Consider the following 20,554-nt stretch of genomic DNA (forward strand, 5'->3'; position numbering starts at 1 on the left):
TCAACAAAAAAAAAACACTTCATAAAACATTTTAAATTATAAAATTTTTATAAACCTTTAGATAAATTATACAGATTCGTTTTGGGCTTATTCAGCATCAGCTTCACATGAGTAACAAATCTTAACAATCATGCAAATTCTCCAAAACAGAGCAACTTTGAACAACACAATTATCAAATATATGAGTTTTTTTTGGATTAGGACCATGAGTAATCACACATGTATAATCCTCCAAACTCTCCATTTCCCTCAAACTCAATCCACCCTTTGATGAATCTTTATCTTCTTTAACATTCCCAATTCCCAACAATTTAGAATCCTTAGTCTTTATACCAAAATCTTTAAGCTCTGTTCCAAACACAACCATTTTGTTAATGTTCTCTTCATTCTCAATAGGGTCTAGCAGAGCAAGTTTAATACCTTCTAAAGTTGATGAACCCTTTTTATAGGATGAGTTTCTGTCATAGCCAAAAGGGTTACCAAGATTGAAGATTTGTTTGGTATCAAGAATGGATTTTGGGCTAATTTCAGAGTCAACAACATCAGATAAAGTTCTGGTTAAAAAACCATTGAAGAATTTTGGAGAAGAAAATGAATTTTTGTCAGCCATGGGATTAGGACTCTGTTTGCTGCTCACTGCTCTTCTTGAATTCTTCCTCAGCATCACCATTAACATTTGGTATATAACAAATTTTTTTAATAGTTGAAGATGAATAAGTGAAAGTGCTAATAATAATAATAATTGAGTGAAAAAAGAAGAAGAAGAAGATGAGAGTTCAATGATTAATTTGAAGTAGGATATAGAGTAGGGACTTTGATCTATTTGCCCTTTTCAGAGAAGAAGTGAAGAAGCTCTTTTACGCATCTTTGCAAATTGTTCGATATGAGATATAAGATATAATAGAGTATTTTATTATTCGTTTAATTAGAAATAGTAAATAGTTTTAAGATTATTTGTTTTATTATTTATATTTTTTTAATAAGATAAATTATCTTTTTAAATGATAAAATAATTTATTTTAAATTAATTAATTTCGAGCTAATTTTCTTTTCCCTTAGCATTTTAATGGTCATCTAAGTTTTGTCCTTATCAATGAAAAAATTGAAACGAAAAGCGAAGGGGCATCAAATTAAATTAAAGAAACTTATTGAATTTTTTTGTTTTAAATTAAAATATATCAAAGTTTATTAATTTTATGATTGAAAATTTGAAATTAAAAAATTATAAAAAAAAATACATTCATTTCAAAGCAAATTCGGAAAAGGAAAAAGGATAAACAAATTGAACTAAATATCCTTAATAATTTTTCAAAATCTCAAAATATGTTTCTCAAAAAGAGAATTCCTAACTTCTTGTTCACGTTGTATTCATTGTTCCTTCTTTTCAATAATAGTGATTATTAATATATTTTTATTAAGGAAAATTTACGTACCTTTCGTAAAACGAGAAGTTGATTACTTAGATATACTCTACTTTGTAATATTATGATACATGCATCTTGAAATATATACTGTCAAAATTAAGTGTAATTTGTTTAAGATGCACCGTATTCAAGTGGATTCACATGTATTGTGACCGATAACAATTTCGACTCATGATACCAAATACATGTGAATCATATCAAATACATATAAATACATGTATTTAATTTATATTAATTACTACCTAGTGTGATTTACATGTATCTGAGATTAACATGACTAACTCACTCTTCTGCTTTTCATCTCGCTCATTATATAATATAAAGCTTTTTATTAATAATAATATACGTATTATTTTTATACATGTAAATAATAATAATATATGATAGTGAATAAATATGTCTAGTTACGTAAACACATCGACCATTTTATAACACAGGAATTTTGTTACTATTAGAATCATAATATTTCAAACTTATCGGCTATTTATTATCAAATGATTCAAACAGACTTTACATTATTTCAAATAATACAGTGCTAGTTCTGACCATTTTCTCCAAAAATTAAAATGATGATAATGCAAATGTATTTTTGGTCTTGGTCACACCCAACAATTGAATTTTTTATCTCTCACGCTTCGTTCGACATCTCTTGAGTGCACGCACTCACGAGATGAATATATTGGGCGTTAAAAGAGAAAAATTATTATAATAGTCTAACTTAAGATAAAAAGTTTTATATCGATAAAACACTTGAGTATAGAGCTGACTCAATAACATTGGAGCCCTAAAGTGAAACTTAAGAGAGGGACCCTAATATATATATATATATATATATTGGCCATAATATATCCTTTTTCATCATATGTATTTTTATTTAAAATCTACTTTTCTAGCTATTTTAGATGCAAAGTCATTAAGTATTGTTCTATAATCAATTTATTTTAATAATTCCTTTTCAAATGATAATATTGCTAATTCATTCAATCTTTGAGACAATGTTGATCTTTAGGAAGATCTAATCAATTTTAATTTCGAAATAAAATTGGTTGAGGCAACGGTTACATGATATGTTAACGTTATCCTATAAACAATGTGTATTTGAAAAAGAATCAAGTCTTTTTATTTGATTGAGTATTTTCATTAGCTTCTACTTATATTATTTCTCTTTGACACTTTTAATTCAAAAAAAAAACAAACTAAACCATCAATATCAAAATAACTAATATGTGTTAAAGAAAGTTCAAGATTAAAACAATATCTTTTTTTAAAAAATAATCATCTAGTAATCTCAATATTTTACCACTAAATAAGAAGTTAAAAATACTTTTATATGCTTCAATTGGTTCAAATCTATTTTGAAGTAAAAAAATAGTTTGATCTACTCAACATATATAAGGTAATCAACTCTAAAGATTCTTCAAGGGACTTGGTGATTTCGTTATCCATATTTTTGTCAAATTGTTACTTACGAAAATCAGATTTATATTCATGTCATATACAATTTCTTAAGCAGAAATCAGAAATCATAGCACTGATAGTACATATAATTTTCTTATTTTTTTAAAAAAACAACATATATAAATTATTATTTTTGTAAAAATTGGGGACCCTCAAAATAAGAGGCCCCAAGTGATGGCTTTAGTGACCTAGGGGTTAAGACGGCCCTGCTTGAGTATATAAATAAGTAAACTTTACCTATAAGCGATGTAAAATCGTGCTTACCTAATTATAAAGCGAATAATATTACTAGCAAGTAAGACCGTTACAAATGGTAAAAGAGCAAATTCATTTATCAGCCTCTTCAAAGACAAATCTCTACAAAAATTTGAATTTTGTAGCTCGTTAATGTTAAGTGTTTTGCTTTGGTGATTTTTTTCTTCCAATATTTTAAAATTTAAAGATCAAACCTGTAATTTTCTTGAAGAAATACAATAAAAAGTTGTTTAATGTACATTTACAACTTAACTCATAAATAAATTCCTTTGCTTCTAAAAAAACAGAAACTAAAACATATATAAAAAACATCAGCTCGCAATTAATGCACTTAATTAGGAGAAAAACAAGAAATCCATCAACTTAAAATCAAATTAATTAACCAGCTCCATTGCAAAGAAGAAGAAGAAGAAAAAACATGTACCGAAGATTAGGTTGATATTTAAAGTGTAACATCAATATACAAAATTTTATTTTATTTTTTTCTAATAAAATTATCCTAAGTTAACATCCAAAAATTAAGGACGAAAGGAAAAATCTAAAAATTAAAAAACATTGATAACTGGAAATGACGTTAACAATATATCAAATGCAATGACTTAATCAACGATCTCGAAAAAGTTAGAGATCAAAATTAAGTGTAAATTATTTTAGATATACTGTATTAAAATTGTTTCGTACGTATTTGTGATATATAACAAATCTCGCTAGTAATTTTTCATTTCATTAGGTCCACATGATGATGAGTTATTATTTCTCCTCAAGAAAAAAGTAACCAGTGAAACTATTGTATAAGAATAATATTGAATAAAATATATTAATAATTAATACATACATGATTTTAAATTATGTTGAAATTATTTTTTATATAACATTTAATTTGATGTATTAAAAATAAATTATGTTATATAACTTCTATAAGATAAAATATATTTACAATATACCCTTCATGTTTTTTAGCTTTGGAAAATGAAAAATATCTTGAGAGGGCTGGAATTTGAGGGGGCAGTCAATTATGCCATTATAATTAAATCCTTTATATTATCAATACATAAAAATTTATAGTTAGTAATATACACTTCAATCATATGATTTATGTAATTGCCAATTTTTTTTTTTTGTATATATAATAAAAGGATAATGCACAAGTACCTATCAACCTATGTCTCAAATTCTAGAGACACGCTTATACTATACTAAGATCCTATTATCCCTGGACTTATTTTATTAATAATTTTCTATTCCTTTTCGGCCTACGTGGCACTATCTTGTGAGCCCAATTGACTTTTTTCAAGCTAGTGCCACGTAAGCCGAAAAAGGATAGAAAATTATTTATGAAATAAGTTCAGGTTGTCCTTTCTTGATTTTGTCAAAATGAACAAGTAATTAGAAACAACTATAAAAGGAAAAATGAACAAGTAATTAGGGATGGAGATAGTATAAGTGTGTCTCTAGAATTTCGGACATAGATTGAAAAGGTACTTGTATATTTTCCCCGTGATAAATGAATAAAGGTTAGGACATTATCTATGGGAAGGAATCAATTATGCACAAGTCTCTTTCAAGAAAAGAGAAGTCATTTTAGGTGTAAAAATGGGTCAAAACTCAAAAACCCTCAAACAAAAAAAGGAAGGAGGCCAGGGTTTATGTCACTTAACAAACAACTTGAGGGCTTCACATCACTATTCATGTCACTTACTAATCAATGTGGGGTTTTACATCATTATCCAACCATTAATTTCTTTTATTTGAAGTTATGATGCCTGGTTCCTCTTTTGTCTTCTGACAAGGATAGCTCATATGCATATATAGCTTACTCATCATTAATATCTCAAGCACAAAAACTTCATTTTAACCATTATCACCACCACACTAATCAAGAACAAATATATGCATCTTACTTTTTACTCTCTTTATAGTTAAAACAATAAGAATTTTAACTAACATTTTATGATGTATTTTTTTTATTATAGTGATATGCAAAAAAATTGTACTTAATAATATTTTTGGTACAATTTTTGTATGCACAATTATAATTTAAAAGAATTATAACGGATATAGTTATAATTAAGGATTTATAACAATTTTCTCTCTCATCTCTCATCTCTCTCTCACACATTTCTCCTCTTTTTGTGCTCTCTCGCTAGCCTTTCTTTGTCGTCCTCTTTTCTCCCTCAATGCAAATACAAATACAAATAGTAACAATAAATGTTGGGGTTTAGCAAGTGTGAATGAGAAAAGAAAAGAGAGAATATGAAAAGTGAGGGAACTATTTTGGAGGGAAAATGAAAAATCATGAAAAGTCATTTCTCCCATATCGGCAAAAGAAAGAGAAATTGTTGTCCTTATATAAGGAAACACTTCCATTACTTCTTAAAGAGCTAAGAAGAAGATGCCCCCTCACGCTGTCGTTGTTGTCGCTCGCTCGGCATCGGATTTGGATTTGGCAAATGATGTGATTAATTGATAAGTTTTTTGGACAAAATTTATTTAATCAGTTTTTGTTAAATCAAATATATCTTGTTAATATTATCTCTTATAAATTTGCGGGTAATGGTAACATTCCGAAAAGTTGTTACTCTTTTCGAAAAGTCGTTACTTTCCGAAAAGTCGTTTTTTTCCTAACAGACACATTTTTTCGAAAAATTGTTATTTTTTCCAAAAGACACAACTTTCTGGATAAAACGGGTCTGAACAGATTTCTCTGAACATACACGTTTCTTGCTAAAATGGCTATAAAAGGAAGTCAATTATCGATTTTTTAAACACTGAAATTTTTCCTTCTATGCATATATTTTTCTCTCAAATAAATCAAAGTGTCGATCGACTGAGTCTGTGTAACTTGTTGCTGTTCTGAAGTTCGCTGAAGTTAATGAAATTTGAGGTACCGCTATTCCTTTAACAGGTTTAATCCGTTTTATCTTGGGAGAAATTAATCCATAACCTTGGGTACAGTGAGAGGATTAAATTTCTTAAGGACATACAGTAATTTCTGTGGACTCGGATTACTTCTTGTATTTTATGTATTTTCTGCTTCATCTTATTTCTGTTTCTATTTATTGATTAACCTTATAACTACAGGTTAATATAACAATGAATTGATACAAAATATAAATGTTAACAATCAATATTATAAATACAAATAATAATTGTCAATTATACATAATTTTTTAAGTGATACAAAATACAAGTGCACATGACAACAAATGAATACACATGTGACATGACAATAATCAATAATACAAAACACAAACACACGAGGTAACAATACAAATATACATGACAACATATGTACGCAAATACAATTTGTTACGAAATACAACATTGATATAATTATATTTTTTCATACAAATTGCATTTCGCTAGTACAATTGAACTTGACATTACAAAATAATTGTATTCCCTGATACATATACATATTAGTTCTATATATAGTGTATACAATTATCCATAAATAAATATAATTCCCTTCTCTTCTCTCTTTGCCCCTCATCTCTCTCATCCTCTCCATCTCACTTACCTCTTTTTCCTGTTTAGTATGTACCTATGAATCGTACTTAAGCAAATTATATAGTTATAGATCTCTATTAAATCTAAAGTATAGTCATTTTAAAAAGTTTTTCAGTATCATGATAATTCATATAATAAAGTTGGAGTAAAGGGTCTACTAAATCATACAAAAAAATAAGTTTTCTTCTTATAATTAGTTTCCCTTTATGTCTTTCTCTTTAAAGTATTTGGTATTTAAATCTATCGAAGAAAATTATATATATATATATATATATATATAGCTTCAGAAAATTATACATTCCCTTGAGATAAAGCACTCACTTTCTAAAAAGCAATTAACTATTTTTATTTTTTATTTTTAAAAAATTAAATTAATTCAATTAAATTTAAATATAATTTTTTTTTGTCCAAATAAATAAGACTGTGACGCCTAAAGGTGCACTGTTTGAGCACGAGGACTTCACGTGAAGGACAGGCGCTGAATTTTGTTTAATACAAAGCTCACAATAAACTCTTTTTTTGTCTTTTTCTTTCTTTTTGTTTTTTTTTGCCAATTATTTTTGTCCTTCACTTATCACAAATCACAATCCATTAAATCAAAATTTGTTTGGATCAAAACTATTTTGGATTGTGCTTTTTCGTAGAATTAGCGATGAGTGGTAATGTGCTCGTTACTACTAATATTCAAGTAAATAATGTTCGAATTGAAGAGGACTAATTGCATATTTTAAAATGTTGGATTGAAATTTGGAAAAAGAACTAATATATTTCTAAACTATCGTAAACGGTATGAAGATATCCTTCGTTATTTAGGACATTGGTGCTCCTGCTGTCCAAAAACTATATAACATATATATCTTTTATACTGACATACATACACATGTCGTAATCTTATTCATCGACTGACATTTATTAAATATCGAATCGACAGATAAGATTGTGTCACACGTTCCTATTTAGTCTTCGGTTAGAGTGAAAGGTATATGTGCTCTACTTTTTGGACGGCAGGAGCACCAATCCCAAAAGTATGACGGAGGGTATCTGCATACCATTTACGATAGTTCAGGTTGTATATTTGTCCTTTTTTCCATTTTAAAATTTTAATGTTTTTCTTTATTTTATTAAGAAGAATTTGATCAAGCTGCCCCTAGCTTATTTTGGTTCGATAATTGTGTGAAAGTAGGAACTTGGCGAAAGAGAAATGGAGAGCTGCCGGAACCTATCGAATTGAAGTAATCTAATAAGTGTGACTGTTGAGACGATCTTATGTACACCCTCCATTTGGTCTTTGTTACTAGTGGTAAGTTTGCTATGTAAGTACAACAATATTTGTGAGTTTCAAATCTTGAATCCACTCCGGATAATAGTAGTCAGAACTAGCAAGGAACCAAGGTTGAATGAATACCTAAAATTCTATGTTAGCAATGTATTAGCCTAAGCTTGTATTGCACTCGTTCCGAACAAGTTGACTTCAGATCAAGACTCCTCGCGACTGACTCACACCAATAACAACAGTAAGCATTCGGGTCATTTGAAAAAGGCAAAACCCATTCATTCATTTCCAAAGTCCCAATTATCTATTCATGGTTAGATGTCAAAGCAATTCACTTGAAAACTACTCCATGGAATCTTGAATATTGCTTGGTAGATTAACCAAGTACAATGAGAATTACTATATATAACATGGCTTTAGAATCTCAAATGCCCATCTTGTGGCTGAACTATGATTTGGTTTATCCTAATACATGGATATGCCTTGATTTGACTAAAAGAAAAAGACCAAAAAGATTTAGGCTCACTTTGTTGACAACTTGATAATAGACAAACATGCCCGCTGCTAGTAGAAAAGAATCAAGCAGAGGCAACAACAAACTAATTTATCTTCCATACAGACAACACAAGAAGATAGCAAAAGACACCCCCTTGATGCAAATACGCGTATTTTTCATGTTAAAATCGCTAAACATTCAAGGTATGGACAGAGGTTTACTAAAAGAAACCAGCAGCATTGAGCTAAAAGGGTTATATATACTATGCAAGGAAGCTGAACATCTCATCCCTTGCACCCTGCAGGAACAACTCAACCCTTTTTGAAGTAGTTATCCAACGAAAACTGCAATGGATTATATTCTCATTAGCGTGCAGCCAAGGACCGTTCCTCTACACCTTGTCATTGGAGCAACTTGACGCCACACTTGCCTCTCATTTCCGAGTGTCAGGGCATCAACATCAGACAGCAATTTAATGTCCCAATTCCAGCGCTCGGGTCCAATAACCCCTCCAACAATATAGATATCATCACCCAGACCTATCATTGCAAACCCAATTCTTCTACGGAACTCGGATGCTGAAACTACCATCTTCCTTTTTTCTCTTTCCTGCCTGTATATGAGCCAATGACTCAATACATAAAGTTTTCCCCTAACAACAGCCATGGGACCTTGGAGCCAACCGTACTCATGCACATTCCAACCCTGCTTCACATTTTCCAAAACCTGAACAGTTGACAAACCTTTATGCAATACATGAACTTTACCACCAATAACCACTCCTGAGCAGGCAGAGTTGTGTGTGTGATGGAGATCAGGGATCGGATCCCAAACATTCTTCTCGGGATCATAGATTTCTGCTTTACATATTGATTTTCTGCAGTTAGTGAAACCCCCTGCAACAACTATCTTCCCATCAAACACACAACAAGCGAACATTGCCCGAGGCACAATCATAGACGCACACAGACTCCATTCTCGGGTTACCGGGTCATATGACCAGACCTCATCAGAGGCAAAACTTCCATCTTGGTCACCAGTCAATGGATCCACAGCATCACTACCACCACCTAGAACAAAGAGTTTTCCAGCAGTAGATACCACACCAAAGTGTGCAAGATGTCTGATGTTTGATGGAAGAACAGGGAGAGTAATCCAAAGATCACGCATAGGATCATAAAGCTGCCATAAATTATCAGGATCAAAAGCACAGATGCATAAAAATTCTTCAGATGAATTGACCTCCTGTCTTGCCTTAAATAGTTCGCCACTTCGAATAGCAGCTTGCCAGGAACGGGAAACAAGTTCTAACTTAGGATGAAGATAAAAAGGAACCCGTGCAAGACACCTGAGAGCAACAGCATCAGGAAGCCCTTCAATGAGTACAGACATTACTATCAAGCTTGCATCTACCCCAATAGTACTGAACTGACTGATAAATCTTGTTGTTTAAAAGTCGACCTGAAAAAAACTTGACAAATTAATGTAGAGATCTTGAACAGACATTATAACCAATACATCTGCTAGAATAAAGAGCAGCATATAACAGGATAATTTTAACTTCTTTGTATTGAATATGATAAAATGTCAAACATCTCAGTCCACTGATCCCGTGATCAGAGCTCTGTCTGCATTCTAAATGCCCTGCCTTTCCCAATCTTCAAGCATATTTGGACATGTAAAGAAAAGACAAAAGGCCACCTCTCTCCGGACAATAGAAAGGATAGAAAAAAAAAAGGACCTTTTGTAGCAAGAACTAACATGTTTATCAAATGCACTCATGTCCCCTCCATTAGTGATTCAATTTTTGATATCCTCATCAAACACTATAAGCTTATTGGAAGTGCTACTACATGGAAATGACGCAACAATCTTTCTAATTCATTTGGAAGAGTTGAATTAAAAGACCACCCAACAGGATAACAGAAGATTTTCCCCTACAACTTCAATACGCCCCATAAGATCCCTATTACCAGGGAATAAAGTCACACTAGCTTAAATAATGATGAACCAAAGACCTGGAAAGCATTTCCATTGCAGAGCCACCATATTAGTCAAATATTATCAGTTTCTCTACATGGCAAACATGATATGTTCTATATCTATGACCTCCACAACATTTTCAAAGAGAAGAATCTTGCAAGCAGAGAACTTAAGAAGGTACAGAATCAAGTACTTGACGTGTCTTAACTAATTCTCCTGATTTTGTCCAAACAATATAGTCCTCCTACACAAAGTAGCTACATTTCTAAATGCATAAAATATTTACTATGCTATAAAGATGCCCATCTTACAAAAGCATACAACTGTATTTTAGAGAAACTTACAAGCAGCTAGATAAGCATATCCTGTGCCAACCTGATTTCTCAAAATGATGTGGAACCTAGAGATATCATGTAAATCTACAAACTCTGGCTGTATCTCATCCACAGTAGAGATAGCACTAGTAGTGTCTTAAATGAGGGTGAAAGAGGCAGGAAGTTTCAAGCAAAACTAGGGAACAACCATAGAAAAAGGGGGAGAACTGTTAAAGTGGAATAATATGGCTACCACGACCCTAAAGTAAAATTTATTCCATTTGTCTTTCGTCAATATGTTCAGTTTGAAAGCAGCTAGAATGTTACCAATCACTGTAGTTAAGTACCTGGGCAAAACGATACCCTGTAATATCTTCTCAGCTACTTTATGAATAAATCGAAATAAAAATGTTACGCAGAAACAAAAAAGATAATCCAGCAATAAACTCAGGTCGTGACATCACCTACAGATGTGAGCACTCTCCCTCTTGCTTCTATTTGATTTTACTTCTCTGTAAACAGGGAATGCAGTACCATGCAAATTAATCCTCCACCGCTCCACGAGATTTACCAACCTGGATTATCATTTGGGGCGATTAGGGAAACCAAGTACAATGAAGATATCATATTTAAGGTAGTAAAATATAAAGATTAAGTGTAAAAGGGTGTGAAAGAAGTATAAAGATGTCCTATTAAAGCTGAAATGATATAAAATTGCAGTAGTGTTTTGACTTGATTGCTTTCCCTTAAAAGAAAGAATTCACCCGTTTGGGACAGACCAGATTGGAATGTTGCCCAAAGAATTGGAAGGAAGGATTTTATTTTCAATAGTACATGTATCTACGACAGAGAAACTGACAGCAAGACAGAAAAAAACAATAAGACATGGAGAATAAACTTTACAAAGTATAAAAACAACACCATCTTTTTGGTTCTTATAATGGTGAACCAAGTTTCTCCCAATGTTACAGCCCCCAATGGCTGGCCTAACGGCTGAGTCGTCAGTCTAATAACCTTGGAAAGCAGGCATTTCGGTAGTGGCGACACTAGGTGGATTCTTCCTATCTAACCCTTGTGGGAGGTAGCACAAAACTTGTGAATTAGTCGCGGTGCATGCAAGCTTGGGCTTAACACTACAGTAATAAAACAAAAGGAATTCTCTCTACATTATTAGAAGCAGTATTTGCCCAACCCTAAAATAAAACAAGGTACCAAAGAAGCATTGAGGGAATTTATCCATTTTTACTTATAAAAGAGCATTATAAGTGGCTAAAGAGTATTACAGTAGACCTTTACCTCCCTGAACAATGGAAAATTCAAATGAGAGAAATTTAGGCCTTAAATAGTTCCACGTAAATTAAGCGTGAGACTCGGGTCAAAAGTCATGTTATATACAATATTAAAAGTAGTGATTGACAATTCAACTCTACCATTTTGGGACTTAATGTTTGTTCTGATTGGAAGAAGGAAAAGGGTACGTACAGATAAAGCAAATACAGCACAGCATAGAGTGGAATGACAAATAAAAGAGAACAGATGAAACGAATGCGAAGAGCTCATTATAAATGCACAAAGAAAGCAAAGTAAGAAAATGACTGGTGATGGTAACCTTGAGGAATAAGCACAAAGGGGAACAATTATCACACGCATATGGGGCAATCTTGTGGTACAGTGAAACAAATTCTCTCTGTGGATCAAGCTTCAGCGATTGGTTAGAGAATACTTAAGAATTGACCAGAAAACTTGACTGCCTAAAAGCAAGAAATCTCGCGACGGATAAAAGTGCCCAATGAAATCCAGAGTAGACATTAACCGTAGTTTAAATTACAACTAGAAGGAAAAGGACAGAAGGTTAATAAATGGCTTGCGCCACTGGATATAGACAGTAGTCAGTACGAGCTGTTTCCTTCCACAATCACTTAGGATTATGCCATTTATATTGCACAAACATCAGCATTTCAAAGCCAAGCAGATCGAAAAATCAGATTAGTTTGCAAGCAAAAACTAACATAAGATTTCCGGTTATAAAACAGAAGATATTAATCTCAAAGAACAATATGAAGCTTGATCCTAATTTAACTCATTTATTGAGACCGCACTCATGAATTTCACTTATGTGAGGATCTTATCGTCAATCCTAATTCCTAAGTCTGCAACAGATGGGGGCAGTAGGTAGGTTGATAGGCAATGTAAAGATAGCAAAAGAATGATAATTGGAGAAATGTGAATGGTGAGGTGGATGCGCCTGTACAAGATATAAACGATTACAAACGTTAGAATGTGCAAGTGGCACAAATAAAAGGATAAATTGAGAGCAGGTCGCTTGAAATGATTTGGACATGTTATAGACTTCCAAACGCACCTATTTATAGGTGTCACTATGATAACTGAACGCGTCAAAAGAGCGAGGTGGATGTAAAATCACATGGAGAGAAGTAATCTAAAAAATTGACAATATTTCATACTTACTCCATTTCATTTTATGTTTCTTAGTTTGATTGTTTGACTAGGTACAATGTCTACATTTTTTTGAGAATGGTGATATTGAATATGAAGTTTAAGACATAAAGAAAACTTTTGAATCTTGCGGTCATAAAGTAAAGGGGGGGTATATAACATACCAAAAATATCTTTCGAATTTTGTAATCTTAAACATGTCAAGTCATTCTCAAAAGGGAGTGTCATTGTCATTAAGGTAAAATGAGATGTTAAAAGTGAAGCTTACAATATATAGAAAAGTGGCATTTTTTAGAACTAAATAAGAAGGGAAGTAAGACATATAAATTGATACAAAGTTAGTAACAAGAACACATACACACACAAAAAAACAAGAATCTATTATGCCAAAACCCACTAGTACAGAAAAGGCTGTCATTGTACACTTCAGTGTTGTGCCCTTTTACTTTGGTTATAGTTTTGAATGTTAGCATACAAATAATTGTGAGAATTGGATAAACTCTAGTTGCATTTGTCTCACTAAAAATTTGAGCACTTACAAGAAAATAAGCCCAAACGAAATGGCAAAGATCATTTAACCAACCTTAACTAGATTAGACTTGAGGCATAGTTGTTGTTATTGTCTTGAGACCTGCAGCTAAGTTCTTTAGCCGCAATAATAGAGTAGTACTATATAGTCCCATAGTCGTTGCGCCAATATCGTAATTGGACATAAATCTCATACCATGATGAGAAAATTCTCACAAGTGTCTACATTGTTAAGTTGCTACGACTCTAGATGTGTTTGTTCATTTCGAAGTGGAAATCAAAAACCAATTCTTTCACCAATCCAGCTAAACATCTTTTAAAAGAGTGATTTTGTTCAAGTATACTAAAAAGACACTAAGATGGCAAAAGATTTGATACATGGTTGAATCTATAGATTAACAACAAAGCACTAAAGATCAAATTGATTCCTCCATCATAAACAAGTATGAACTATCATAATAAAAAGCAGAAAAGGGTAAATAGCAACACTCTTAAAACACACAAAAAACAGCCAAATCTTAACAAGACAAATCAAATGATGGCAGATGAAAAAGTACATAAACATAATCACCCAATTAAACCCAAATCCCTAACACAACGAAAGAAGTATAAAACAGCAAAAACAGAAAGTTGGGTATTTCAAGAATTGGGAAAATGAGCAATCTTGAAAAAAAAATAAGAATAATAAAACAGGAAAAAACTAAACTTGGGTGTTTCAAGAATTGGGGAATCTTGAACAAATTCCAAGAATTAAGTGGAAAGCAAACCCGATTCCCAACTGATTAAGATGAAATTGAAAATAAATATACCTGAACTCGAAAACCCTGCAGCCCCTTGAACAAGTAGAGGTGAAAGAAGATGCCCCTTTTTTGGAGTGATTACAAATGAGGAATGAATAATCAAATACCAGATTTACCTTAAAAACAATTTTGAGAAGTCTTTTAGAATAATTAGAAGAGAGTGTTTTTGGAAAGTAACATGAGTTTACCCTAAAAAAATTAAAATTAAAATTAAAACAACAAAGAATTGATTAAGGCATATTCCTATTACATCATCAGAATTCTGTCATTTGGTTCGGTTTTCTATTATTTGATCCAAAGGATAATTTTCTTGCTATTGTTTCGTTCTGTTCAATTTACGTGACATATTTTTTGTTCAAGTATGAAATTTAAAAAATATATATTTTTGTAAATATTTAGTAACACAATCAATATTTTATATATTTAAAAATGTGTCACTTTATTTAAAATTTTATGTCTCTTAAAAATATTTTTAAAATATTGTAAACTATTTCCATATTTCTTAAACTTGATGTCTAATCAAGAGATCACATGAATTTGGTGGGATTACTATTTCAAGCTCTCATTCTGTCATATATTATTAAGTTTGAAACTTGAAAATGTAAGTTGTTATTAAAATTGTATTTTTTGAATTCTAAAATTGTGTCTAGATTAAAATAAAATCATTTTTTTTCGAATGAAAGTCGAAAATTTGAAAATTAAATTTTTATTAAATTTCATGACTAAACTAATATTTAAAGATAAATTTTTAAATTTTTTTCTAAAATTTATGATTAAAGTGCTAGATAAATTTTTTCACGTAAAAATTATTAATTAACTCAAAAATAAAATAGGAATTTATACATTTTGCACCGGAATATTGTCGTGGTATGCCACATCAAATTTTTACTTTAACACTTCAAATTGCTCATTTCGTCTATAAACAATTTGATTGGTCATGGAAATTTGGGAATTTATAGGAAATTCACTCTCATTTATGCTGTAAAAAGTTTATTTTAAAAAAAAAATTCATCAAAACTGCATAAAGAACCTTAATAGCAAGAAAAATAAAAGAAAATCATCCAAAAATTGAGAAGTTATTTTTTGTTATCTAAAGTATGTTCTATATTTTCTGCAATACTATTTTATTTTAATCATGTAGTGTTCATGGAATATAAACAATTTCCATTTAAAGAAACACACAACCAACTTATGAATTTTTATTATTTTGTTTTTCAACTTTATGTGGAAACAATTGTTAATTCCATTCACATTATCAAATGATTGGATCTCTAAAACGATAATAATGCTACAATTTGATCCGCTTTATGCACAAATACACACGTTATATTCACATTAGAACATTAATAAAGTCAAAATATTTACTAAAAAATTCAAATTAATAATACGTTCAAATTTCAATATCTATCGTACATGTATATATAAAAAATAACTTTAATTATAAATCTTTTTTAAATTGTTTGCTTAAGAGTTAAGGTACAGGAGTATTACTTTTTATAGCTAAAAAATACACGAGACCTTCTGGCTAGCTAACGAGAAAGGTAAAATTAAATACTCTTCGTCCACTTTTAATTGTCATATTTTTTTTAAAAGTTAAATTATAAGAATTTTGATTAATATTTCACAACGTATCTTTTTATTATATCAATATGAAAAAAAGTTGTAATTTATAGTCTTATTCGTATAATTTTTAAATATTTAATTATTTTTTTATAAGATCAAATTAATATAATTAATCTGATTTAATTTTAAAAATAGTTAAATTAACTTTTAAAAAACATAATATAATTAAAAGTGGACAAAAATTGTAGCAAGCAGAAATACAAAAATAAAACAAAAAATAGAAAGTTAATTGAACTTTTGAACTTTTTATTTTTCCTCGATGGAGTGGTATTTTACTATTTTATGACGGAAAGCATGGTGAGTTTCACAAGTTAAGTATTACGCCAACCACCTTTTTTTTAATAGCAATAAACTTGACATTTTCGTTATTTTGTGTAACAAATCAAAATCTTCACTATATTTTAGTAAGAGATTTGGAATATTATTACAATCTTAAAATTTTAATTATAATAATTAAATTATTGAATTGTAATGAAATTGAAATAACGAGTAATTAAAGATAGAGAGAAGAATGGATATGAAAAGACTCTAAAATAAGAGGAGAGAAAAAATATTTTCTTCAATATGCATAATCCCTGAATCACCGACCACTATCCCTTTAATTGAATCACTCTCACACCCATTACTCGACCTGGATCCCAAATTAGCATGGACGTATTGCTTGTTCTTGACCCAATAATTTTTGTTAGCCGAATAACTACTTGTGTGACCTTGATATTCATACTGGGTTGGACTTGATTCATAACATTTTGTAAATAAAGTTTGTTTATAAAATGTGAGTAAAATTTTAAATTATGATTTAACATTTTAAATTGTATAATTTTTGTTTGCAAAATTCAAGTTACAATGGCATCGGCCTATCTTTTGTTGTTGGGCAATTTGTGACTTACAAAATTATCCTATGCAAATCACGAAGAAGGTGCTTCGGTCTATTTTTATTTTTTTAATCATATTAATTTTTTGGATTTTGAATTTGTATTAGGTGTTTGTTGTCTTTACTTTTACTTTTTAGCTTGTTTAATTTATAGTCTTCATTGTGATAATCTCAAAAATATATTCCTGAAATGTAACTTTCATGCTGGAGTAAGAACTAGCATGAAAGTCGATCTATTACAACCAGCGCGATTGTTTCTATTTCATTTTCTTTTTCCAGAATAACTTATCTCGAGTTTTTTAATTATTATTATTTTTAATTTGACATTTTCAATAAATTTTTCTCATACCCAAAGTTCAAATCTAAAATATCTGACTAAAATCGAAGCAATTCACCATTACGTCATAACGTATATTGATAGTTCTTTAATTATTATTAATTCAATTACCATCACGATATCCGAGTAAATCATAACTGTTTAATATTTTGCAAAGAAAAAAACAAAACAAACGCAGATCATTGTATTAAGTTTTATTATATTCCTTGAAAAATGGTTAAATTCAATGCATATGATTTTTTTTTAGAGGAAATTACATATAATATAAAACTTGGTTATACGAACAATTTTCCTTCTTTCTTTAGAGAGTATATATAATTAATTGATTTGATAGTGTTATCTTTGAAATATAGTCAATCTAATATGTATTTGAAAATATATTATTGTCATATCTTTAAATTAATAAATAGATAAAAATTGAAGCGATGAAAATCTAGAAAAAATTATCCGAACTGAACTATGAACTCCGATTCTATTGTTTGAAAGATGCAAAGAATCAAACCACAAAGCGTGTGTATAGTTGTACCATTTGTACATTGACTCAGTAGGTTGAAAGTTTGAATCACATTAAAAGGTAAGTAAGAACATTATTGATCCTTTTGACTTTTTACACGCGCTTTTGAGTTTCGATGGTGTTAGAACAATGAGAAAGTGGGTATAACAAGGGTAAATAAAAGAGAGTAACATGGGAGCTTCAATGAGTATCCTCTTGATGAATCCTCACTTTGTGAAGTTCTTGATCTCTCTCCTGCATATATGTCAACCCCACAAGTTTATAATAATTATACATGACCATTATAAAATTTGTGCTTAAATTAAAGAAGATGAACAATGTGGAGTTATTACAAGATCAAGATTTGTTAGTATTTGTACCTGGAGGAGTGGATGAAGAGAGTGGAGAACCAGCTGGGGAAGTAGCTGAAATGTTTATATTTACATTAAAACATGTCACACAATGATAGTTCACCATCATTAGAAATGAAAACCAACATTAGAAATGACCATAATATCTCGTATGGTTACTCAACTATGTATTTTTCTCTCAGAAAGTCACTCAATTTTGAATTTTAACTCAAAAGTCACTCAATTATATGTTTTTTTTCTCAAAAAGTCACTCAACTTTGAATCTTAACTCAAAAATCACTCAATTATGTATTCTTTTATTTCTCAAAAAGTCATTCAACTTTGAATTTTAAATCAAAAGTCACTCAATTATGTACTCTTTTATTAGAAAGTCATTAGTCACTCAACTTTGAATTTAACCCAAAAGTCACTCAATTATGATGTTTTACTTACAAAGTCACCTAAATAGATTGGGTGACTTTGTAAGTAAAATATTCATAGTTGAATGACTTTTGAGTTAAAATTCAAAGTTGAGTGACTTTCTAAGAAAATAGTGCATAGTTGAGTAACATTTAAGTTAAAATTCAAAGTTTAATGACTTTCTGAGAGAAGAGTGTGTATCAGAAGTGTATTTAAATTTAATTAGTCAAATAGAGAAATATTTTTAAGACTGTCAATAATTCGAGAGAAAACTAATAAAATTTGCGTCAAGTTCAAACAGCAGGACCTTCTCTTTTAACACGTGATTGTTAGTTTACACTCTCATGTTCCACAAAAGACATCTAAAAATCACTTGGATAATAGAAAAGACAAGTACATAGGGTACTATAACATCCATATACAAAATGGAAGAAATAATAATTGATAAACTTAGGTGTACCTTGACATAGTGCAAGAGAAGGAGTGATATGAACATTACAAGCTTTAGGAAGAGCCATAGCCAGTGTTTGATTGACATTAACACCACTAAAAACATGACACACGCATCGCGGTCGCGTCTTGACTATAGTAGCAAGCTGTGTGCAACAACCTGACGATGGAGTTGTAGCATTTCCTTGTATGTATTGTAAGCAAGGTGCTAAACCAACGATAACTTGTTGGCAATCTTCTGATTGAGAACTCACATGTAAAAACAATGAAAGAAGTATTGCTAGTGCTGAAACTATTGTACTACTTGTTAATAATATTTGCATTATTGTTATATGGTTTTGGAATGGATTAGTTATGGGAGAAGCAATATTTATATATATATATATATATGGAAAATGACGTGGAAAATTAAATTAAGGCTTTGTTGTGAATGTTGGTTAACTACTTTTCCTACTTGATAATTACGTAGTATACATTAGTATTACTCTTTCCGTCCCATTTTATATGTCACATTTTTACTTTGTACTTGCATTAAGAAATTATTTAATTTTATTCTTCTATCCTTATTTAATGTTTTCTTAAGTCAACTTTATAATAAATGATGAATACATTTCAATATTAATTAACCACTCTATCAAGGATATAATAGGTAAAATATGATAATTTCTGCATAAATTTTATAAAATAACAAGTATTGTGGTTAAGCTATTTATAAAAAGGGATTAACATATAAAATGAGACGGAGAGAGTAATTAATTTGATCATCTTTGGGGGATTTTTATATTAAGTGAAGATAAGCATTCGAGCGGTTTTTGGTATCCACGTCACATGGATGACTTCTAAATTGTTTAATTAATATGTACTTTTTTTTAAAAAAGGGGAGCCTTGATGTAATTGATAAAGTTATTTTCACGTTATCCAGAGGTCACGAGTTCAAACTCTGATTTTCTAGAAATACACGACAAAGTTACATATGGTCCGGCGTTTCTCAGGACACACAACACATAGCTTACTGCTCAGGGCTTCCAATTGCTCTCTTTTTTCCCTTAGAGTGAAAGGACTAATAAGAATGTCTTGACAGAGGAGTGCTCGAATAGTCGAATGATAAAAACCCTTCACCTTAAGGTTTTGGATTCGATCGAGACATCAAAGAAGCATAAGGGTGAAAGTGACTAGAAAGGGATGAAAAGAAATATGAATGTCTTTCAAGAAATTTTATAGTACTATGCAAAAACAATGCAAATTAAATAACCCAACGTTTCTCTTGGACCATATAATATACCCCTCATTTTAATGAAGTGAATTAGACACAGTTTGAAAAATAACATAGTAACACTTTTGGAATTTTATGATTTTAAATATATCAGAATATTTGTTTAGTTTTGAAAGTTGTAATTTGAAATACACCATAACATATGTGTGACTATAAAAACTTGTCATTAACTTAAACTTTGGGTTAAGTTCAGAAAAATGCAACTCTCATAAAAATGGAGCAACACAGAGATGAAT

The 20,554-nt window shown here is 30.5% G+C and overlaps 3 protein-coding genes and 1 long non-coding RNA gene across 5 annotated transcripts; 1 reads left to right on the forward strand and 3 right to left on the reverse strand.

Moving 5' to 3' along the window:
• On the reverse strand, positions 1–896 carry LOC107031090 (FCS-Like Zinc finger 8-like). The gene has a single exon (XM_015232297.2). The coding sequence runs from the start codon at positions 674–676 to the stop codon at positions 122–124; it is 555 nt and encodes a 184-aa protein (XP_015087783.1). The 5' UTR covers positions 677–896; the 3' UTR covers positions 1–121.
• A 5,720-nt stretch (positions 897–6,616) lies between these two features.
• On the forward strand, positions 6,617–8,127 carry LOC107029199. Its single transcript, XR_001457948.2, has 2 exons — positions 6,617–7,713; positions 7,831–8,127. It is a non-coding gene; the product is annotated as an uncharacterized LOC107029199 (long non-coding RNA).
• Positions 8,128–8,250: 123 nt separating this feature from the next.
• Positions 8,251–14,703, reverse strand: LOC107029196 (F-box/kelch-repeat protein SKIP30). 2 transcript variants are annotated; one of them, XM_015230548.2, is made up of 3 exons: positions 14,508–14,703; positions 11,178–11,288; positions 8,251–9,877 (listed from the first exon to the last, which is right to left on the reverse strand). In XM_015230548.2, the coding sequence occupies exon 3, from the start codon at positions 9,806–9,808 to the stop codon at positions 8,771–8,773; it is 1,038 nt and encodes a 345-aa protein (XP_015086034.1). In that variant the 5' UTR covers positions 9,809–9,877; positions 11,178–11,288; positions 14,508–14,703; the 3' UTR covers positions 8,251–8,770. The 2 variants fall into 2 exon arrangements, with proteins under 2 accessions (XP_015086034.1, XP_015086035.1); XM_015230549.2 differs by lacking the exon at positions 14,508–14,703 and adding an exon at positions 13,754–14,457.
• Positions 14,704–17,784: 3,081 nt separating this feature from the next.
• Positions 17,785–19,380, reverse strand: LOC107029198 (non-specific lipid-transfer protein-like protein At5g64080). Its single transcript, XM_015230550.2, has 3 exons — positions 19,056–19,380; positions 18,206–18,250; positions 17,785–18,080 (listed from the first exon to the last, which is right to left on the reverse strand). The coding sequence occupies exons 1-3, from the start codon at positions 19,366–19,368 to the stop codon at positions 17,968–17,970; spliced, it is 471 nt and encodes a 156-aa protein (XP_015086036.1). The 5' UTR covers positions 19,369–19,380; the 3' UTR covers positions 17,785–17,967.
• Positions 19,381–20,554: the final 1,174 nt, after the last annotated feature.

This window comes from Solanum pennellii, chromosome 9, assembly GCF_001406875.1.
Source record: "Solanum pennellii chromosome 9, SPENNV200".
Lineage (NCBI taxonomy): Eukaryota > Viridiplantae > Streptophyta > Magnoliopsida > Solanales > Solanaceae > Solanum > Solanum pennellii.